The sequence below is a fragment of the Meriones unguiculatus genome, chromosome 3 (genome assembly GCF_030254825.1).
Source record: "Meriones unguiculatus strain TT.TT164.6M chromosome 3, Bangor_MerUng_6.1, whole genome shotgun sequence".
In the NCBI taxonomy this organism is placed as follows: domain Eukaryota; kingdom Metazoa; phylum Chordata; class Mammalia; order Rodentia; family Muridae; genus Meriones; species Meriones unguiculatus.
The window spans coordinates 36,926,408-36,947,336 of record NC_083351.1 but is presented as its reverse complement, the minus strand read 5'-3'; the positions used below and the strand labels follow the sequence as shown (position 1 = coordinate 36,947,336).

The window sequence follows — 20,929 nt, the reverse complement described above, 5'->3', positions numbered from 1 at the left end:
TATTGCCATAGAAATTTCAGTCTCAGACATTTCCCAAAGCGAGTTTGTCTCAGTTTAATTGGAGCACACACATCCTCAAGCTAAATCTCCAAAAGCTGCCTACTCTCCCGTCAGAACAGGTGATGTGTGACATTTATTTAGCACAGAACCAGCGCTCAGGATGTCCTCTCTCACATTTCAATGGGTCCCAAGGGCAGAGATTTTCTATATTCCTATTTCCAGTCTAAATGTGAGTGAAATTGAGCATGTGTATGTAATTTCTGGGATTTGTGAGGTGAACTCCCAGCAGTCACGGAGCGCAGTCCACACCCCTCAGCAAGACTGTCAGGATGTCTTGCTGCACAAGCGATGTCTGTGGGCAGCCTGCCCACTCATTACTAACCTGGCAAGACTGTGCAGTTCTTTCTGAATGTGTTAAACTCCAGAAGGCACAGGCACAAAGCTGCTTTGGCTGTAAAGGGGCTGGTAGGATGGCCCAGGAGGTCAAGGGGTTGGCTGCCACACTTCATGATGGAACACAGATAGCAGAGGGAGAGAATCAACTCTCACGAGTTGTCCTGTGGCCTCCACACTTGGCAAACGCACATCACCATCGTACATACACATATGTGTGCGTGGCTGGAGAGGTGGCATCTTAGGGTTACTATTACTATGGTAAGCACCACAACCAAAAGCAGCTTGGAGAGGAAAGAGTGCATTTCACCTTACTGCTGTAGTCCGTCCTCCAGGAAAGTCAGGGCAGGAGCTGATGCAGAGGCTGTAGAGGAGCCCTGCTTGCTGGCTTTCTGTGGCTTGCTCAGCCCGCTTTCTTACAGCATCCAGGACCACCTGCCCCTGGGTGGCATCATCCACAGTAGACCAAGCCCTCCCACCTCAGACACGAATTAAGGAAATGTCCCACAGGCTTGTCTATAGGCCAGTTTTGTTTTGTTTTCCTCATTTGAAATTCCTTTTTTCCAAATGACTCTGGCTGTGTTAAGCTGATAAGACTAGCTAGCATAGTTCGGTAGTTAGGAGCACTGGCTTCATTTCCGGGGGACTAAGATTTGGTTCCCAACAGCCACCCGTAACTCCAGCTCTAGGGGATCTGTCGCACTCTTCTGGCCTTCATGGACACACACATACACACACACACACACACAACATGGTGATGCACGCCTTTAATCCCAGCTATCAGGGAGGCAGTGGTGGGATTAAATGGGTGGTAGGTTTTAAGCTGTGACCTTGAAGGGGGGAATGGGTGCCCCGTTTCCCAGCTGAGCCCTGAGAGGTTGAGGAAGCAGTCCACGATTTCACTGTGCATGACAGCCCAGCTTCCCCTGGCCCTGTATTGGCCCCGTTCTAGTAGGAGGCCTTGAAGTCAGCCCCAGGTGCAAAATGCCCTGATGTAGAAGGAAGCAACTCAAGCACAGAAGGCCACAGGGGAACAGTGAAACAAAAGGGGCAGGTGGCTTTCAATATGTCTCTCTATGCTGCCTTTATTTAAATTGATATGCAAGCACACATAATTGATATCCACACAAATATTTATACTATTGCTTTAAATAGAAAGCTATGTATAATAGAGCCTGCCTGGATCTCCAGAAAGGTGTGTTTTTGCTGCTGCCAAGTCCCTTATGGATGTCTATGTTGCCATCTAGCGGTCAACCTTAGAACTGCATGCATTGTGTCAGAATAAACTGTTCATCTAAGGCAACAGGGAGCTTAGCTTGTTCCTGAGGTGACACAATGTGGAAATGTCTAATGCCAGCTTGACATCCATTCCTCTATGAAAATGACTGAAGTGCACTAAATGTACTTCTTCCCCATCTGCACGCGCCTCTGCAGGCCTCTTTGGTTCGTGTCCCAAGGTAGCCTCGCAGCAGTGGGGAGCCCTGGTGGGGGCTAGCCTCCACTAGCTGGCCTTCTGTATGTAGAAGTTAAACCAATACGGACAGCAGCTTCTGATCGGGGTGCATCCTGGGCTTTGGGGGACAGGTGGGCTAGGACAGACAGCAGCAGGCCGGACTTCCTGGATTGTGTTCCCTCCGCCGACTTGATCGTAAGTGATGGCCGCCTTTGCCTTCTGAGTTCCAGTTTCCTATCTGTGCAGTAAGAAGTTTGCCTTGACCAGAGGTGGCCCACAGGAAGAAGCTGCTGGAGACCTGTTTGAAAGGATTTCTGAGGGTTCTGTAGCAAAAAGGATTTCTGAGGCTCAGTAGCAAAAAGGTCCATGATCCATTACATATGTCTGTCCTGGGCATGGGTAGGTGGTAGTTGACGCACAGGGTATTTTCTGTTCTTGAACCCAGTGACCTCTGCAGGTCCCCTCCCCCAGCTCCAAAAGGGCAGAGCCTCCTAAGTCCCGGGAGACCTGCTGCTGTTTTCTCTCTTTGCACTTAGCTCAGACTCAGGAGGTTTGTGTAAGCGTGTGAGCCAGAGCGGGGAGCGGTCCCTTCCCAGTGGGCTGGCAACGGAGGAAGGAGGATCATCCCTGGTTCTAAACATCATGAACCTCAGAAGAAAGTGCAGGTCATGACTCCAACCCATGATGAGCCCCAGGAAGCATAAATGCCTGGCCCTGAAAGGGCTCAGCAGTGCAGGCTGTGGTGGCGCACACCTGTAGTCCCAGCACCTGAAGACCGAGGCCGAAGGACCGCAAGTTCAAGACCAGCCTGGCTATAGAGTGAGGCTCTTTTTTAATTAATTAATTAATTTAATATATGTGAGTGCTCTATCTGCATATACACCTGTAATACATTATAATCCCATTATAGATGGCTGTGAGCCACCATGTGGTTGCTGGGAATTGAACTCAGGACCTCGGGAAGAGCAGCCACTGCTCTTGACCACTGAGCCATGTCTCCAGCTCATGAGACTCTGTCTCAAACAAACAAAACCAAATAAGTTTTAATAAAAATCAAAATCAAAGCACGCCTTTAATCTCAGCACTGTGGAGGCAGCGACAGGTGGATCTCTAAGTTTGAGGCCAGCCTGGTCTAAAGAGCAAGTTCCAGGGCAAGCAAGGCTACATAGTGAGACCCTGCCTCAAAAAACCAAAAATAAAAGCTCCTGCAAGTCCACAGAGAGCACATGCCTTCCAGCCCTTCTCCCTGCAGATGCCCTGAGGAAGGCTGCCCCAGCCCTCATGTGTGACGTACAGAAGGGCTCCGCGGTCCCCAGCACCCCCTTGACCAGGGTCTCCCAGGGCCTTGTTGCTGCAGGATGTCCCGAGGCTTTCTGAGACTGAGCACTGTGAGCCTCCTAGAGGGGCTGGGATGGGCAGCATTCCGCAGATGTGGGACCCTGTGCTTAGCAGGGTCCATGGAGTATGTGCTGGGTTGGCCCTGGATGCATCCCCTCGGGGAAGGTGGAAGAAGCAGAGCGCTTCTTGGGGAAGATGGCCCCACTCAGCTGTAGGCGGGGCTGTGCTGCCCCTGGTCTCAGAGGGACCTCATGACTGGATGGAGGAGCAAAGGAGGAAAGGCTGTGTGTGCTCAGCACAGGGGTTTGCGGTGACTGGGGCACGAGCTCCGCTCTCACTTGAGACCACACAGCTCTGATAGGTGGCCAGCGTCCCCGAGACTCTCAGGTGAAGACAGCCAGTGCTTACCAAGCCCACACTGCCTGCCACGCACTGGGCTGGACTCCAGATGCACTGGCAGCCAGCAGGGCTGACCATTGGTCCTCCCGAAGCCCTGATGCTTATGAGGGAGCCGAGGCCTGCGAGAGGCCATGCAGGAAACAATCCTTACTGTAGTTCACACCCAGGCAACCCAGCCTCAGAGCCTCCGCTCTGAATCACTCCTCGCGGCTCTGAAAGTCAACCTGGGCATCCTCCCCCAAAACGGGCATCTCACCCCAGGTGCCATGACTACCATCCTGGTACGGAGGTAGGGCCAAGTCAGTGCCCCGTAGGAGGACTCGGCCCAGGACCCGGGATGCTGCCTCTGCCATGCAGCACTGCGCTGCTCTGGGTCACTCCAGACTTTTCCTTCTGCAGGCTGGCGGCCATCGCCCTGCTGGTCCTAGAGGATGAGGAGAGTGCTTTCTGGTGCCTGGTGGCCATTGTGGAGACCATCCTGCCGGCTGAGTACTACAGCAAGACCCTGACTGCATCCCAGGTGAGCGGGTGTGTCTGTGTGTGTGTGGGTGGGTGGGTGCGTGGGTGGGTGGGTGGGTGGGTGGGTGTGTGGTACCCATCCAAGGCAGTCCCGCAGAAGAGTTCAGGCCAGCAGATCCTGGCCTCCACCACTCCTACACAGGGAGCCTTTAACCCCTCCGTCTCTGACTGCTTACGTTCCCTTGTGCTGGGGCCTGTAAGATTGTGAGGTCCTGTCCAGCAGCAGGTGTGACGTCCAGTGGTGACGTCATACCACCAGTAAGAACCACTTCCTGGGGAGGGGAGGCAGAGATCAGTATCCCTTGCCATCTCCCAGAGAGAGACCACAGGCTAATGGGATAGGCAGTGGGCTGGGGGTGGTGACCGCCAGCCCTGAGCATGCTCGTGGTTGTGCCATATCCCTGGGGAACACTGCTGCCCTGAATCGGGGCTCTGTGACCTCTGCTTATCATCACTCCAGACCCCAGGCAGGCCTAGCATAGGAATAAGGTCACTTGATGGACCTAAAAGTTATAAGTGCAAAGTCATGTCCCAACCCCACCCAATTCTTGCTGAGGCAGCCCTCCCGCTTCGCAGACTTCATCCTTCCTACTCCAACTTCCCTCCTCAGCTCTCTTCCTTCCTTCCATCATGTCTGACACCCAGCCCCTCCTCCTGGGCGGCCCTTTGGATGGCAGGAATCAGATGGGGCCGCAAGGAGAGAGAGCCAGCTTGGACTCAGAAGGTCAAGGAAGGGACAGCATTTGGCCTCATGGAGAGAAAGGGCCTAAGCCTGATCCTTGATGCCACTGAGTCAGGCTCTTCCCGGCTCCCTGCTCTGCCATCCTCACCTTTGTCAGCAAAAGACACATGGCAAAGCGTGTTTCTCTGCCCAGGTTACAAGAGGGCTGTACTGCCCTTACCCTGTGGCCATGGCATACACCGGAAAAAACCGGTAAAGGGCGTCGGCTCTTTCAGTCTGCAGTTTCTACTTCCTGCTTAAATCTTAGTAGTCAAAACTGTATCTTAGGTCTGCCCCTGGCTGTAAGGCAGGCTGGGAAATGCCATTTTTTTTTCACCTCTGGATCTTAATGTCTCTGAAAGGGAGATGCACCGAACACCAGCATCAGGCTTGCCTTTGGTTTTACTTTGGTCATGGAGAATTTGCCACATTCAGAACAGCAGAGAAGGTAGATGGCCTGGACCCCACCTGGCCCCTGCCTTGACTGCCGTGGTGTGGAGGACAAGCAGTTCTTGGCTCCACTTCATCGAAGATCTGGCGGCTCACCATGGCCTCTGGGGGAGGGGGCAGGGTATCCCTGAGTACTCACCATAGCAACACTGAAGCCCGGGTGGACTTGGAGAGACTTAGCACGGTTCTAGGCAAGGAGCAAGGGAGGGACACAGATCAGGACATTGCCAAGACGGTGGAAGCTTGGCCAGGGAGCAATCAGCCATGTCCACTGAAACAAAAAAGCCAAAGCCACCAGGAGAGGTCACTAGCAGCCACTAGCGATGGCCTGCAGCTTCCTGCTTTAGATTCCTGCTGCCCGATGTGGCAGGGCATCAGTATCTGTCCTGGCCATCACCCCAAGTGTCCACCAAGCATCTTAAGAGACAGGCCAGTGTGGGTCCAGAGAAGCAGCCTAGAAAAGGTGCTCTTCATTTTTGTGTCTGAAGACATGAGACCAGTTGATTACCAGGAACTTTAGCTGATTGAAGGGACCAGAACTTACCCATGAAGAGACAGATGGCAAAGCCTATTGCTTTGCCTAGGTGTCGGGGGCCACGGTGATGTCACTGAAACACACACACACACACACACACACACACACACACACACCGTCCCCAATACAAAGCAGGCCCACCCAGCAGCTCTAAGATGGGGTCTGAAGAGCAGGTGGAGAGGGAGCCAGCAGGAGTGACAGGCCTCTTCTGCCTCCCAGGTGGACCAGCGGGTACTCCAGGATCTCCTCTCAGAGAAGCTGCCCCGACTGACCGCACACCTGGGGCAGCACCGCATCGACCTCTCTCTCATCACCTTCAACTGGTTCCTCGTGGTCTTTGCAGACTCTCTCATCAGTGACATCCTCCTTCGAGTCTGGGATGCCTTCCTCTATGAAGGGACAAAGGTGCGTATGTCTGGGCCCAGCTGCCCAGCCAGAACCCACAGAACAGAACGACAGCCACCTCTCAGGGCCCTTTGGGACACCTGAGAGCACAACTCCTTAAACTGTAAAGTGCTCTGTGCAATATGAGAGGAAGCAGTGGTCCCGCCTTTGAGGCTTGGGTCTGGTCCACACCTTGCCCACGACTTTGCCAGGAGACCCCCCAGCAAAGATACTACTGGTGTTCTAACACCCTTGACTCCAGCAGGGCGTGGCTCCTCATGCCTTGTTGTAGAGACAACAGGCAGAAGGCAATGTTCCAAACTGTGCTCTCTCTAGGGTCCTTTGCCGCCTGTGCCCCTGGCTGCTCCCACACCTGTGCCTCTAGGCTACCAATCTGGCCTGCCGGGAACCTCCACATTCCCAGAGTCCCTGGCCTTCTCCTGAACAGTACCTGCCTGGGCTCCTGCACCCCACCTGAACCCCCACTGTGCCCTAGGTGGTGTTCCGATACGCTCTGGCCATCTTCAAGTACAATGAGGAGGAGATCCTGCGGCTGCAGGACAGCCTGGAGATCTACCAGTACCTGCGCTTCTTCACCAAGACTATCTGCGACAGCCGGTGAGCCGCCCACCCCGCAGCTGCCCCTCCCGGGGCCCTCCCTCAGCTTGGGAGTCAGTCCTAAGGGCATTCTCCCTTCAGCCCATCCGTGTCCTTTTATGGCAGGCAAGCTCCCCAGCCCACCCTTTCCCTGCCATCAATACCCAGGATGTGGAACAGCCAACCCAATCACCAGCTAGTTTCTCCTACCTGGAGCTTCCTGGCCCCTTCACTGCCACCACCATCTTGAACGTGGTCCCTCTCTTCAAAGCTAAGCCTCCATGTCCCTCCTCCAGGAAGCCCTCCTGAGCAGCCCTTCCCTACTGGGTCAGGCACCTGCCAAGCTCCCTCTATCTAGCCTCAGCTCTGGGTGGGAATAGTCTTTCTCCCCCTGGAAAGTGAACTCCCGGAGACAGGGCCATCATCCCAGGGTGGGTGTCAGGATGGGCCCCAAACTGGCAGTCACCGCACTGGCTGACTGTACCTTCCTCTCAGGAAGCTCATGAGCATCGCCTTCAATGATATGAACCCCTTTCCCATGAAGCAACTGCGGCAGCTGCGGGCAGCCCACCAAGAGCGACTAGAGGCCGAGCTGCGGGCACTGGAACTGCTGAAAGCCGAGTACTTGGAGAGGCGGGCATCCACACGCAGAACAGTGCCCGAGGGCTGTGTCAGTGAGGACGAAGGAGAAGGCGATGGCTGACCTGCCACTCTGTTGCCCAAAACCTTTCTTACCTTTGCTGGCAGGAGGGTAGAATTCAGGCCCGGGCCGAAGGTCTCTGTGACTCTGGACAAGGCCCTTCTCCTCTCTGAGCCTTAGTATCCCATTTGGACACTGCTCTCTGTGAAGCCACTGGTTAGAGTCGCCTTTTAAGTGTCCCAGGCTTGTGGGCCTGTATCACGGCCCCACAGCACTTTAACATGTAGGGAGGCAAGAGTGCATGCACCCTGGGTCACTGGGCGCTTTCTCTGGGGCATGACTGGGGCATGGTTTGGATTTGGTCTTTGGAGACCAGGTCTCCCGGAGCTCTGGCTGACCTCAATCTCACTATGCAAATGTGCCTGACCTTCTGACGCTCCTCTCGGAGGCATGGCTGGCATAAAGCAATGTCCCTGTAACTGACTGATGGCTCTCCTTTAGGTAGGACAGACGCATTCTCATTACCTGTGTCCCTGGGCATAAGGTGGGAGGAATGCTCCCACTGGCACCCTCTGGCTCAGAGCCTTGGTCACCATTCTTGTGGCAGCCCAAGTTCAAGACGTGTTTTCAGGACATCTGCCTTTCTGGGCTACTGCCCCTCTGCAGTGCCAGCTGGATCTAAGTTGAGGCCACTGTGACCACGGGGTCTGTTTCCGGAGCCTCATGCCTGAAACTTCCCTTCTGTTTACAGCCCGCTGGGGACATCCCAGGGGAAACCCTGCTGCCACCCTAAGGCCCTTGATGGGGACTGGACATCAAGTGGGACCAAGCAGGTATCCGCTCTGACATGCCCCTGTCACGTGGGGCCGACAGGGTAGGGTTAGGAGGGCGAGGGGGCTACCGCCCACCTGGCCCGGCAGAACGAGTTGAACAGTTTTATGGCCCAACACAGCCCTGTTCTCCATCCTCTTCCTGGTCTTCTCAGCATCGAGGGCTGCCCCTTCCGCATGTCCTCCCCACCAGGGCAGAAGGCCCAAAGGTGTACAAGGGGTTCATATCTCACCAGACTGGGCCTGCAGTGGAGCCTGGAGGTGGCTCTTAGAGGCTGGGGTTCTCTGAGGAGTCTGTGCTGGGAACCCCGGGTGAAGGTGCTTGCAGAGCTGGGTCCACACCCACTGCAGTGCAGGCCCCGTCGGCACCTGAGTCACAGGGTGGGCCTGCAGGCTTGGCACGGCAGGCACACTCACACCAACTCCCGGCCTCAGGAATCCTTTGAGCACGCGGCACCCGCGCCTGCCTGCCGCCTCTACTGAGGCCTTTTCACCAGCAGACAGTGAAGTGGGAGAACGAGTAGGGGGGAGGCCTTGGGATCCTGGCTGCAGACTGACTGGCCAGTGACCCTAAAGTAAGCCACCAGCTGAGGGGGCGGCCTCCACCCCGCAGAGCGCGCAGGAGGGAGAGAATGCTGACACTAGGGCTTGGTGCAGTGAAGCGCGCCACGGACTCGGGTAGGTGGTGTCTGGCTCTCCAAGAAAAGACCACCAAAGGCCAAAAACAGGTCCAACTGGATAAACAGTACCTTCTCCACCATCAGCTCCTCCAAGATCTCTGACCACCCCCACCCCCACCCCGCCTCACCTTTCTTTGGAGGACTCTGCCCAAGGCCTTGTGCTCCTGGGGAGGGGGCCAGGGAGTGGACAGACCAGCGTCCTCACCAAGCCACGCCTCAGAACCCTGGGCAGGCTTTGTTCCAGCAGCGCCTCTGGACCTTGTGATCTGCTGTTGGAGCCACGGGGTTCTGATAACCCGGGGAGGATAAGGGTTCTGGAACTAACTCCCTCCTCCAGCCCGGAAAGAGGAAGCGGACTGAGGACTGCTTGTCCCACAGCTCTCACCCAGGGCGAGCCCCAGCGACAGGGCACAAAGAATGCCACACAGAAGAGGAGGGCGGGAGGGCCTGGCCTGTGACTGCCTGTGGGCACACCCAGAGGGTTAGCTAGGAAGAGAAAAGGGGCCAGGTGCACACCACTGATCCCGGCAGGTCCAGCGCAGTCTGGGCTACGCAGCCAGACCATGTCTCAAGAAACAAATAAACACGAGGAAAACAAACACGCGTCTGGGTTGCTTGAGCTGGAACGGGAATGAACAAGGGGTGCAGGGTGGGCGCCTGAGAATATCTGGGCTGCTGCTGGGGCAGAGTTGGCCCCTCCCTCAGGGGCCTGGGGCCTCCCCCTAGTGTCAGGTTCCTTGCTCGCCCCACAGCTGTTGCCCCTTCCCCAGGGGCCAGTGCTTCCTAGGCTGGGGGATCTGATCCCACAGCCCCACCTTCCCACCCACAGAACAGAGATGGGACTCCATGCTTCAGCCCTCCCACCCCTGGGCCAGCAGGCCTTATCATAGAGAACAAAGGGACTGGGTCCTGGAGGCCTGATAAATGCCTCAATGGGTGTGGGAGGGGCACACTCCCAGACTACTTTGTTCAAGATTATGTCCCAAATAGCCCTGGGGGGGGGTGTCTCTCAGCAACCTCACACACACGAGACCCCGAGTAGAAGTAAATGGAAAGTCAGTCTGCCTTGGCCCCCCAACCCCAACACACCCTATTGGGTCCGACCAGGCCCTGGTAGGTTGTGTCCCTCCCTGCTAAGTGTCCCCTTGTGTGTAACTTAGGAGTGGTCAGGGGCAGTCTTCCACACCTGAGGCAGGAATAGGAGAAGGTAAGAGGAAATAAGGCCCCTCCCCAGACACAGAAAGGGAGTGCCAGGCTCCAGGCTTCCCCTCATATGCCCATGGTCCCCAGAGAATCCCTGTCAAACAAGCCTGTCCCAGGACTGTCCCAGCCGACAACTGGCCTGGCATCCAGGAACAAGAGTTTCTTAGAAGATGATTCTGAGAGAGACCTTCAAAAGGAGATGGTGCAAGCACAGGCTTGGGGGAGTGCTGTTGGGAGAGGGGCACCAAAGAGCCTGGCCTCAGCCTTTAGTGAGTGGGCACACTCAGGAGTCAGCCTACTCCCAGAGAAAGTCACAGAAGAAACACCTTAGTGGGCCTAGCAGAGGCAGAGACAGAAGGATGAGTTCAAGGTTTATTCTTAGTTCACAGGCAGTTGAAGACTAACCTGGGCTATGTGGGACCCTCTCTAAAAATAATAACAACAAATGGACCGGCAAAATGGCCAAGTGGGCAAAAGTGCTTGCTGCAAAAGCCAGACAGCCTGACTTCCATTCCTAGGGGCCATGTAAAAAAAAAAAGGTGAATGCAGCTCTCCTGCTTGGAGAAGGGAGGCAGGAGAATCGCCTGAAAGCTTGAGGGACATCTAGCCAGGAGCATGGCAGAAACAAGAGAGACCTTGTCGTAACAAGATGGAAGGAAAGAACCAGCTCCTGAAAGTTTTCCGATGACGTCTACGCAGAGGCACATGCGTAGACACACCTAGACGCACCTAGAAAAATGATAAAAATGTTTTAAATCACCGTGGACTCCTGAGTGCAAAGGTCCAACCGCTGTGTGTCCACATCCTGTGTATGCTGTGTGCCTCTGCCAGTGCAACTCTAAGAGGCTGCAGAGGAGGCTTCCACGTGGGGAGCCCTCAGCTCCAGGCAGGGGCGTGGCCCAGGACACTGCTTCAGGCAGGACCCAGAGATAGGCTCTAAGGTGCCCAAGGCCTCGCCAGAGATGTGTGGTAGTGAAATCCTATCATCTCAGCTACGTGAGGCTGCGGCAGGAAGATAGATAGTTCAAAGACAACCTGAGCAACTTAGTGAACCCTTGTTGCAGAAAAAAGGGAGGGGTCTCGGTGTAGCTCAACGGCAGACTACTGGCCTGGCGTGCACAAGGTCTGCATTCAATCCCACCATCACAAATGCATGCATATACACACACACACACACATTAAATTAGCCAACAATGGCTGCCAAAACTGAACCAAAGTCTCAGCTTCTTATCTGTGAAATGGGAGTAGTATTATGACTAGATTGAAGGGGTTGATAGAGCAAATGTAATGATAATTTGTGTACTTACTCAACTACTAGGTGCCAGGTAGTAGCCTAGCCCCACCATCACAACCAAATACATTACTACAAGACACGAAGAACTCTTTCCAAGACAGGTGGTGTGGCGTAGTTATTATGAAAGACGCGACGTCCCATCTTCCACGTTCAGTGAGCACAGGGCTGAAAGCAGACAAGGCTGGGCAGCAGCGCCCCCTACTGGCGTCGGCGGAAAGGGTCTCCGCCGCCCCCTCCGAGTGCGCAGCCGTCCTCCGCTCTCCGGTTCTCCTGCCGCCTGCGGAACCGCTGTCCCGGCGCTCGCAACGGGATCCAGCCTGGAGCCAGCTGGGAGGCAGGCGCGGTGACTGTCTCCATCTCAACAAGGGAAAACCGAGCATCGGGACCCGAGTCCCACCCAAAGACTGCGGCGAGGGCGTGCGGGAGGCGGCAGAGTGTGCGCGGGGGACGAGACCCTAGCTGCGGGCGACGGGCGGCGCACAGGCGGGGCCTCCCGGTCCCGCCCCGCCCCGCCCCGGCCCCTCCCGGCCCGGTCCCGCCCGCTGGGCTGCGCGGGGAGGCGGCGGCGCTGGGCGCGGGGACTCGGCGGGCGGCGCGAAGCGCGGAGCGAGAGCCGGAGCCGCCGCCGCCGCCACCTGCGCGGCCGTCAACAAGGTAGGGTGGGACCGGACCGGGCCGGGCGGGACGCGCACTGCGCCCTGGCTGCGGCCCGGCGGCGGGCGGGATGCTGCCCCCGGCCCCGCGGAGACCTAGCCTCCAGACCCCGCACACCTCACACAAAGCCCTGCCCCGCTCCGGTCCTCAGTTTCCCCAGCGGGATAGTGGTGCGGTCGAGCCTTCAGTGGGTGACTAGGAGCAGCGACCCCCAGGTTCGGGCTCCAGAGGCTCGGGGCCAGTCCGCACCGCCCGCGCCTCTTGCCGCGGTGAACGGCCCGCCCTGGGCGCGGCAGCCAGTCCCGACAGGCCACGGTGTGGCCCAGGTGCCCGGTAGACCCAGGTCGTGATTGTTCCGGTCCTTAGCTGCGTTACCCGCGGGGCCTCGGCTTCCAGTCCCGGGAAACCGCGGAGGAGGAAGCATCCCCACGTCCCTGCCGAGGCGACCTGGGCGCGCGGGTGGGGCGAGCAGTCTGCCAACCCTGACCAGCCTCTTCGCCTGGAGCTGGAGGAGGAGCCCCGCGCTGGCGGTGGCCAGATCTCAGCCTCAGACCTGTCTGGACCCGAGCCGAGCAGACACCCACCTGCATACGTGCTACGGGGAAGGGACAGCCTGGTCCGAGCCCTGGCCAACTGCCCAAGCCCAGTTCTGTGGTCAGGGTTGGTCTGCCACACTCGAACCTCAGAGAGTGCACTTGCCAGCAGGACAGTGTCTCCTGTGGTTGGGGGGCAGAGCACGTGTTTAAGGGTGCAGTGGCCCCAGGGTTTGTGAAGACCTCCGTCGTGCCTCCGGATCTTCATCTTGTGTTGCTTTCTTCTTGCGACGGGGATCTCACTAGCTGAAACTGGAGGATCTTCTCCTACTGCGGCTGTGGTCCTGCTAGTACCGCTTAGGCAATGTGTGGCCCTTCTGCCGCAGAGCCTGCCCTTGTGCCCATGGTCCAGGTTCATAACCTCCTGTTCCTGTCCTTACGCTTCCTCACCTCCTGACCTCTCCTGTGCGATGTGGAGGGAGATGAGAACCTGGCTCATGTCTGGACCCTTCTGCCTCATTTCCTGACATCTGCCCCAATTAAGGGACAGGCTTATTGCCTCCTGGTCTTCTCTCTCTCTCCTCCTCACCCAAGGGCTTTCTTAGGGCTAGAAGAGGAGAGTCCCTCCCTCCCCTGGCCCCAGCTCAGGTGGTACACCCTGTGTCATCCTAAGTAGCAAGTAGCAAGCAGAGGGCTGGGTAGATTGTAGGATGCCATGGGATTCCAGAGCTGAAGCAGAGTGGCAGGGACCTTGCCCCGTGGCCCCCAACCTGGAGCTTCACTGCAAATGAGTGTTATTATCCCCTCATAAAAGGAGACTAAATATAAGCGTGGCTGCCAGAGCCCAGCGCCAGCGCGAAGGTCTAAATACTACCTGAGTTCTCTGTCATTGCATACGTGTGTGAGCTGGGAGGTTACTGTGGCTGGTGCATGAGCGAGGCAGGTTCTGGCTATTACAGAGCCGTCCTGTGCTTTTAAAATGTACTGTGGAGTCTTGTGCTAAACAACCTGGAAAGGGGCTCTAGGAACCATCTCATCTGGGGCAGGAGAGATGGCTCAGCGGTTAAGAGCCTCTGGCTGCCTTTCCAGAGGACCTGGGTTCAATTCCCAACAACCACGTGGTAGCCCACAACTGTTTGTAACTCCAGTTCCAAGGGATCTGACACCCTCACACAGATAAATGTACAAGCAAAACACCAATGCATATAAAAAAGTAAATATAAGTTATTTAAAGAAAAGAAAGAAACCATCTCATCTAATCCCCTTATGTTACGGGTACATATCACTTGTCCCTGAAGGAAATGTGACTAGTAAAAGGCCACACAGCAAACCAGCCAGAAATCCTAATGCCAAGAATGGAGTGTTTTAAAGCCAAGATGGAGCTCAGTTTGGAGAGTGCTTGCCTAGTGTGCATGAAGCCCCCAGTCCCACCCCCAAAACTGACTAATAGACCAAATATGGTAACTTTGGAGGTGGAGGAAGGAGGATCAGGAGTTCAAGACCATCCTCTGCTACAGATTGTGGTCAAGAACAACCTGGGTTATATGAGACCCTAGCTCCAATTTTAAAGGGGGCGGGGGGAGTAAAAATGTCCCAAATAAAAGTCTTATTGTTTGTGAAAGCAGCAAGGTATCAGTGTGAAAGATTTGCCCAAGGTGTGTCGTTTTGTAGGGTAATCTGGCAGCCATCGAAACAAACATCTATGAAATGGGTCTCCCTGCCCCTTGCTCCAAGGCCTCTCCTTGGGGACTTTACCCTAAGGAGGTCACTAGCGAGACGTGGATGTATTATGACTCTCATGAAGCTGCCTGACTGATGTATTATGACTCTCATGAAGCTGCCTGACTGAAGAAGCCTGCTGAGGCTTCAGAACATTTTATGTGAAAAGAAAACACAGTGTCAAAAGCAGCAAGGTCTAGGAAGTGGGAATGGCCTTGGTGGTGGCGGAGTCTGCACAGTCCCGCAATAGGGCCTTTCACGGCAAAAGCAGAGCCCTCTGGACATGCAGATTGTGCCATCCTCCCTACCCATAGATAAATGTGCTTCCTCAGGGAGGGATGCCAGGTCTCCACGAGGGTTCTGCTTGAAGCCTTTGCTCTTTTCAAATGCCCTGCTTTAGACCTTGAGGCGCTTTCCCTCTTCCCTGCCAGCCATGGAGGAGCCCAGATGACAGTGCTGTGTTCATTTTGAGGCAGGGGCCTCTTCTTCAGGACAGGGAGGAGGCACTTAGCCATCCTTCTGCATCTGACGGGCCAGGAATCCTCACTCTTTCTCTGGATGCCTCCTGGGCATCTACAAAGTGCTTACACATTAGCTTAAACCACTCCAGAAAGGCTTATATCCAACTTAAAAAAAAATAAATAAATAACGATTTTGTGTGGTTCAGCCTGAGTAGAAGAGGATATAATTAAAGATGTGATTATGGTTCCTTACTATAAGTGAGCCACAGGGTGTGGTGGGGGACAGGGAAGGTGTGATCAGAGACCACACCTTGAAGTAAGGACATCTTGAGACAACGAGAGTAACGAGAGTAACGGCAACCACAGGGCTCCTGTCTGTGGAACACTTGCTACCCCAGGCCTGGGTCCCCAGGGCCTCCCCAGTGTTTACCAAACAGCTTCACTGTAAACAAAACACCCAAAGAAGAAGCCCTGAATACATTTGTAGTCTCTCTGCTAGGGAAGGCAGAGGGTGGCAAAGGAAAGAAAACAGGACAAACGGGAGAGAATGAAGGAATATGACCACAGAAAAGGGGAACTGTCGATTTAGGCGGGTGTCTCAGGGTCTGTGAGAGGGTGACTTGGGCAAGCAGGCTTGAACTGTGGGGAAAGAGACAGTGAAAAGCGCTTGAGGTGGGACAGTGCTGAGAGGAGCAGGAAGGCAGGGGAAAAGAGTGACAAGAGAGGGCCAGAGGCCACGGTCCTGATTAGCTAAACCGCCTCTCCCGTGTGCAGCGTGGACTCCTACAAGTTCGTTTGGGAGGAGCTATTTTTAAGCTCCTTTTTCAGTTAAAAAAGCAAGAGGTACAGAAAGGTTTCAAAACTTGCAACACTGTCTTGGGAAAGCTAAGGCTTCCTGCCCAAAGCAGTGAGAGCCATGGGAGCTCTTGAGTGGGGCCCGGGCACAGCCCCCTCTGGGGACTAGTGTTCCCCTGAGATTGCTGTGGTCCAGATGTTCCTGTCACTGCCAGGTTCATTTGTTGAAACCACCGCCACCAAGGGGATGGCACAGAAGGGGTTGATTAGGTCAGGAAAGCAGACCACTTCTGATGAGGGTTCATGTGGAGGTCCCGGGAGACACTCCCCTTCTGCCCTGGGGACACACAGACCAACAGGCACCCTTCCCTGAACCCGGAAGCCCTGCCTCACACTTCTGGTCTGCAGCCTTATCTTGGACTCTAGTAACAGTGAGGACTGCGTTGTGTGACTCACAGTTATGGCACTCTGTTACCAGGACTCAGAGGTGGCTCTCACAGGAGTCTGGACCTAGGGGACAAGGGTGGGCCTGTGTTCTAGGGGCAGAGAAGCGGTTCAACTCCATGTTTGCAGAACAGTGGAGGGGCCCAACAAGTGAACGGGTGGGAGAGGGGCACAGGCTAGCTCAGCTTCCTGACTCTGCAGTTGGTACTAGCCTCTGCTCTAGGCGGGTGAAGGGTTCACACCCATTAACTCCAGCCTTCTGAAGCAATAGGTGAGGGTTTGGAGGACAGAGACCAGTACCTACTTATCTTTCCCTGCATTTCCTTTGTTTCAGTTTTGATTTTTTTTTTTTTTTTTTTTTTTTTTTTTTTTTAGACAATGTCTTTCTCTCTACTCCAGCCCAAGTACTGCGGCCCAGGCTAGACCTGGACTCACAGCAGTCCTCCTGCCTCAGCCTCCTCAGTGCTGGAATTAGAGGTGTGGGCCACCATGCCTGAATTCTCTTTTTAAAATGGATCTGTTATGTTGTAGGAAGATTGTATCTCAATAAAGTTAACTTACAAAGAACATGCGCTTGGCTTTTCTGCTATAAATATTTGATATAAAACATTAGAAAAGGACAAAAAACTAGAAAATTAATGCCCCGTGCCTCCTTGTCCCAGGAAATCAATGTGAACACTCTGGGGGTCTTCCTGTCTCTCGGGTACTGCCATCCTCACCTCGCAGACGAGACGCTAAGGCCCTTGTGTCGCCCAGGGGCTCACTTTTGTACCGGGCCATCTGCCTGTAGAGTCCCGATAAGGCACTGTTCTCCGTGTCTGAAGGCAGACCCCGCCAGAATTGGTGGCTTTCACTGAGTCTCCTCTGTGGAGCATGAGGGACCTAGTCCAGGGTTTCTGTAGTGACTGGAGTCTCATTCCAAAGAGAAATCAGGGCTAGGAGAACCTATGTGGGGTTCTCATGACAGCTGCTTCTAGGTTGGCCTTGAGCCCAGAGCTTGTAGAGGGCTGGCAAGTGGCATGACCCCTGGGAGTACTGGGGACTTAAAGGAGGCCTCGGCCACAGTCTCATCCCTCAGCCCTCATTGGGAAGTGGCAGGAGAAGGGAAAAGAGATGGGCTTTGCCAAAGCCATGCTACCCCTCCCTCTGAGAATGTTTCTCCTGCAACCTGACAGCATTTCTCTGCAGCTCTGGGCCAGCACACTTCGACAGACAGCCACTAGATGGTCTTAGGCCAGGATCTTTCCCGGCCCACCTACAAAGTAATATCGTAATGGCACCCACCGCTGGCTTCGGGGACATGTATGGCAAGTGCTTGATAGGCATGCCCAACAGACGGGAAGTTCCTGTGGGCTGCTCCAGGGTGGTGGCCAAACTGGTGGACTGAGTTCCCTCAGTCTCCTGCCAAGGGCCTCCTGACAGTAAGCTGGGCCACGCAGGGCCCAGCCTGTGCAGGAGCAGACAAGTGTGAGCTTCAGATTGAGACCCAGACTCCAAGGTAGTAGACAAAGGGCTCGGTGGAAACACCCTGAGAAAGAAGCCTGTCCCTTCCTTATACCTCTGTGTCCTTGTGCATAGAAGAAGAATGCCCCAGCCCCATTTTATTGATTGTGGTCACCACCATGCCAACAGCCATCCACTGAGGTGCTTTTGAGTCTGAGGGGGAGAGAGATAAGTCACAATCAACCCAACCCTTGGTAGCACGTAGCCCCAGGGGGAGACATAGCTACAATCCTGGGAACCAGGGCCCCTCTGGCTAGGACCACCAATCCATCCTGGGTGGGCTGGGAGCCCAGGAAGACACCTTGGAGGAGGCAGAGCCTTCTGAGCTGCTTGAAGGGTGTGGGGTTAGCCACCTAGGAAGGTCAGACATTGGGTACCTCACCCACCTCTCCAGACTTCATTTCTCCCCTTATAAAATGGGGGTAATTGGGCCAGAATGTAGCTAATTGGCTGAGTGCTTATCTAGCTTGCAGAAACTCTGAGTGCAATCACTCCAGCATCCCATAAACTGGGCGTGATAACTGCGTAGCTAATCCCAGCACTTGAGAGATAGAGGCAGGAGGATCTTAAGGTTCAAGGCTGTATAGCAAGTGTGTGACCGGCGTGGGGTGCACGAGACGATCTCAGAAAATGGGGTTGCTGGTGAGTGCCTGCTCTGCCCAGTGTGCTCTTAAGGGCTCCAGAGCCTGAAGGGGACGCAAGTGCTTTGTGAAGTTCACAGCACCGGGTGCCTCCATCATGCTTGATTCTGAGCTCTGGAGCATCTGGGCAGGAGGCGCTTCCGGTCTGTTGTGAAAGCTCTATGATCAAACCAGCCACCACTGCCCTCACACCACTTGTGTTCTGGAGACTGCCTGCTGCACTTCGCTCGGAGGGGCTGCTGATGGCAGCCACCACCCAATCACAGATCACAGCCCGTGTGGGGAAGAGAAACATCTGTGCCAAGGAGATCCATTAGCCCCAAAGTGCTGCTACACACACACACACACTGTGAAAGCCCTCGGAACCCGCCTGAGGAGCTGTGGGAGCTGCCAGGCCCAGGGGTGGGCTGTCATGACATCACAGACTGGCGCTCCTAGGTGGCATGCCATTGGGAAAAGAACAGTCTGGGGCCAGAGGGATCACGTTTGAGTTCAGATAGGAAAAGAGAATGTGCACACATAAATATAGGAAAATAGTCAAGCCAGGTTTGGTGGTGCAGACCATAATCTTGAGCATCTAGGAGGCTGAGACAAGGGGATTGCAAGTTCAGGGTCTGCCTAGACATTTAGATCCCGTCTCCTCAAGTGAAAAAGAGGCCTGTATCAGCAGTAGAGCACTTACCTAGCACGTAGACTCTAGCACCCTAGATTCCATCATCAGTACCGTGGGTAGAAGGGATGGAGGGTGGGAGTAGGGAAGACGATTCAGACATGTCTGGGAGTCTTTGGTGATCAGGTTGTGTTTTCTAGACGTATATACATTTACCTGGCACAATTGTGGTGCTGATTGTATCTGCGCCATGGTTACACTGAGCAGTAAGACCCAGTTGGCATCGGCAGGCCAGAAGGTGATGTTCCCTTCAGGTCACGAGGAGCTGAGGCACATGTTGAGGCCTGGGTGCTGTTCCCAGGGACAGCTTCATGAAGCTACGCAGAGGAAGGATCTCACAGCTCTGATACAGTTGGCATTGAAATTAGACTGACCAGAGCAGGCAAGGGCCCTGCCACAGTGGGGCCTCCTCTGAGGGGCTGACACAGCTGGTACAGATCTGGGGACACCGGGCTGGGCAGGAGCCCGAGCCTCAGTGTAGGTTGGGGTTAGGGGCATGTCTTTGATGCATCAAGAACCCAGAATGGTGTCAGTCCCCAGGATATCAGGCCCCAGGATGACATCATCCCCAGGAGGTCCAATTCCCTGAGCATCATGGTCTTGGTCTTTGCTCCCTAGGACACACAGGCCTTCAGCCACTTTGCACAGTAAATAAGGATGCTAAGCTACTATACTGATTAGCTTTGGCTTTTGTTGACAGGGTTTTGTTATATAGCCCTGACAGATAAGCTACTCATTATGTAGCCCGTGCTAGCCTAGAACTCCTGGCAATCCTTTAGCCAACTTCTGGAGTACTGGTGTGTGCCACCATGTCTGGCTCCAGTCTAGGGGTGTGTGTGTGCTTGTATGTGTGTGTGATGGGTGTTTTGCCTATATGGATGTCTATGTATGATTTGCATACCTGGTGTCCACAGAAGCCAGAAGAAGGTGTTGAAGCTACAGACAGTTGTGAGCCACAGTGTGGTTGCTGGGAACTGAACGTGGGTCCTCTGAAAAGAGCAATCAGTGCTCTTAACCACTGAACTGTCTCTTCAGTGAATTCTCGAATCCCAAATCCTCATTGCAGCCTCATGGTAGTTAGAGAGGCACAGCTGCATTCACACCTGCTCACACTAGATCCTTCCTCTTCTTCCTCATCCAAAGAAGGCTTCCAAGCTTGGCAAAGGGGAACATGCCCACACCGTGGAGCAGCTCAGACTGCCCAGTGGCCATGGAGAGTGGCCACAGGAGTTTGGAGATCTTGGAGACCTTGCTGGCTACCCATTAGCTTCAGCCCCGCTACAGCCATTACCCATTGTGGCTTGGCCAGTGGCCCATCTGGAGAAAGGCACAGAGCTTTACTCTCCACACACAGTGCTGGAGTCTTACCCAGACCCTGTCAGTTCTTTACTCCCCAAATTGTTACCGTTTTTTCTTTTCTGTTTTTGAGACAAAGTCTCACTTTGTAGTCCCAGCTAATATGGAACTTGCTACCTGGACCAGACTGGCCTGGAACTCAGTAATCTGTTTGCCTCTGCCTCCTAAATGCTGGGATTAAAAAGCATGTGTCATGCTTGGCTATTTTTTTCTTTTTTTCTTTGTCTTTATTTATTTATTTATTTATTTGTTTATTAGTTTTGAAGACAGGGTTTCTCTGTGTAGCCCAGGCTGTCCTGGGCTCTGCAGAGGCAGAGATCCACCTGCCCCTGCCTCCCGGGTGCTGGGATTAAAGGCATGTACCACCACCTTTAAGGAGTTGTTAAAAGAAACCTGATGTCCCAGAAGTGTGCATCCAAAGAATGTCGGTCTCATTGCCCAGAAGCTGTCCCTGGGACTGGCCTCCACACAGCGTGGGCCAAACAAGTGTAGGTTTGGCTGTCACTGAGTTGTGCTGTCCTAGAGGCTCTCAAAGTCTGTCAGAGATGCTGGCGAGGGCTTCTCTCGTGGGGGAGATGTGGTCAGGCCGTAAGGGGCGTCTGTGATTGGGTTAAAAGCAGGTGGCTCTTAACCTTTCTGCTGCTGCCACCCTTTAACAGAGTTCCTCATGCTGCAGTGACCCCCAGCCATACAATTACTCCATTGCTACTTTATAAC

The 20,929-nt window shown here is 54.6% G+C and overlaps 2 protein-coding genes and 2 long non-coding RNA genes across 10 annotated transcripts in view; 2 read left to right on the top strand and 2 right to left on the bottom strand.

Moving 5' to 3' along the window:
- Tbc1d2 (TBC1 domain family member 2) overlaps positions 1–9,538 on the top strand; it is a 48,005-nt gene extending 38,467 nt beyond the window's left edge. For 3 of the 7 annotated variants that reach the window (XM_021641490.2, XM_060379877.1, XM_021641488.2), the window contains exons 10-13: positions 3,983–4,103; positions 6,028–6,213; positions 6,689–6,810; positions 7,285–9,538. In XM_021641490.2, coding sequence (XP_021497165.1) covers positions 3,983–4,103; positions 6,028–6,213; positions 6,689–6,810; positions 7,285–7,492 — 637 coding nt within the window. In that variant the 3' untranslated portion in view covers positions 7,493–9,538. The other 4 variants (XM_021641491.2, XR_002476555.2, XM_021641493.2 and 1 more) reach the window with 4 other exon arrangements.
- Positions 1,459–3,986, bottom strand: LOC132653047 (uncharacterized). The gene is made up of 2 exons (XR_009590692.1): positions 3,840–3,986; positions 1,459–2,144 (listed from the first exon to the last, which is right to left on the bottom strand). It is a non-coding gene; the product is annotated as an uncharacterized LOC132653047 (long non-coding RNA).
- A 962-nt stretch (positions 9,539–10,500) lies between the features above and the next one.
- On the bottom strand, positions 10,501–11,687 carry LOC132653046 (uncharacterized). Its single transcript, XR_009590691.1, has 2 exons — positions 11,450–11,687; positions 10,501–10,871 (listed from the first exon to the last, which is right to left on the bottom strand). It is a non-coding gene; the product is annotated as an uncharacterized LOC132653046 (long non-coding RNA).
- Positions 11,688–11,963: 276 nt separating this feature from the next.
- Positions 11,964–20,929, top strand: part of Coro2a (coronin 2A) — a 47,969-nt gene continuing 39,003 nt past the window's right edge. The window contains exon 1 of the mRNA XM_021641511.2: positions 11,964–12,090. The gene's annotated coding sequence lies outside the window, so the exon portion shown is untranslated. The remainder of the gene's footprint in view (positions 12,091–20,929) is intronic.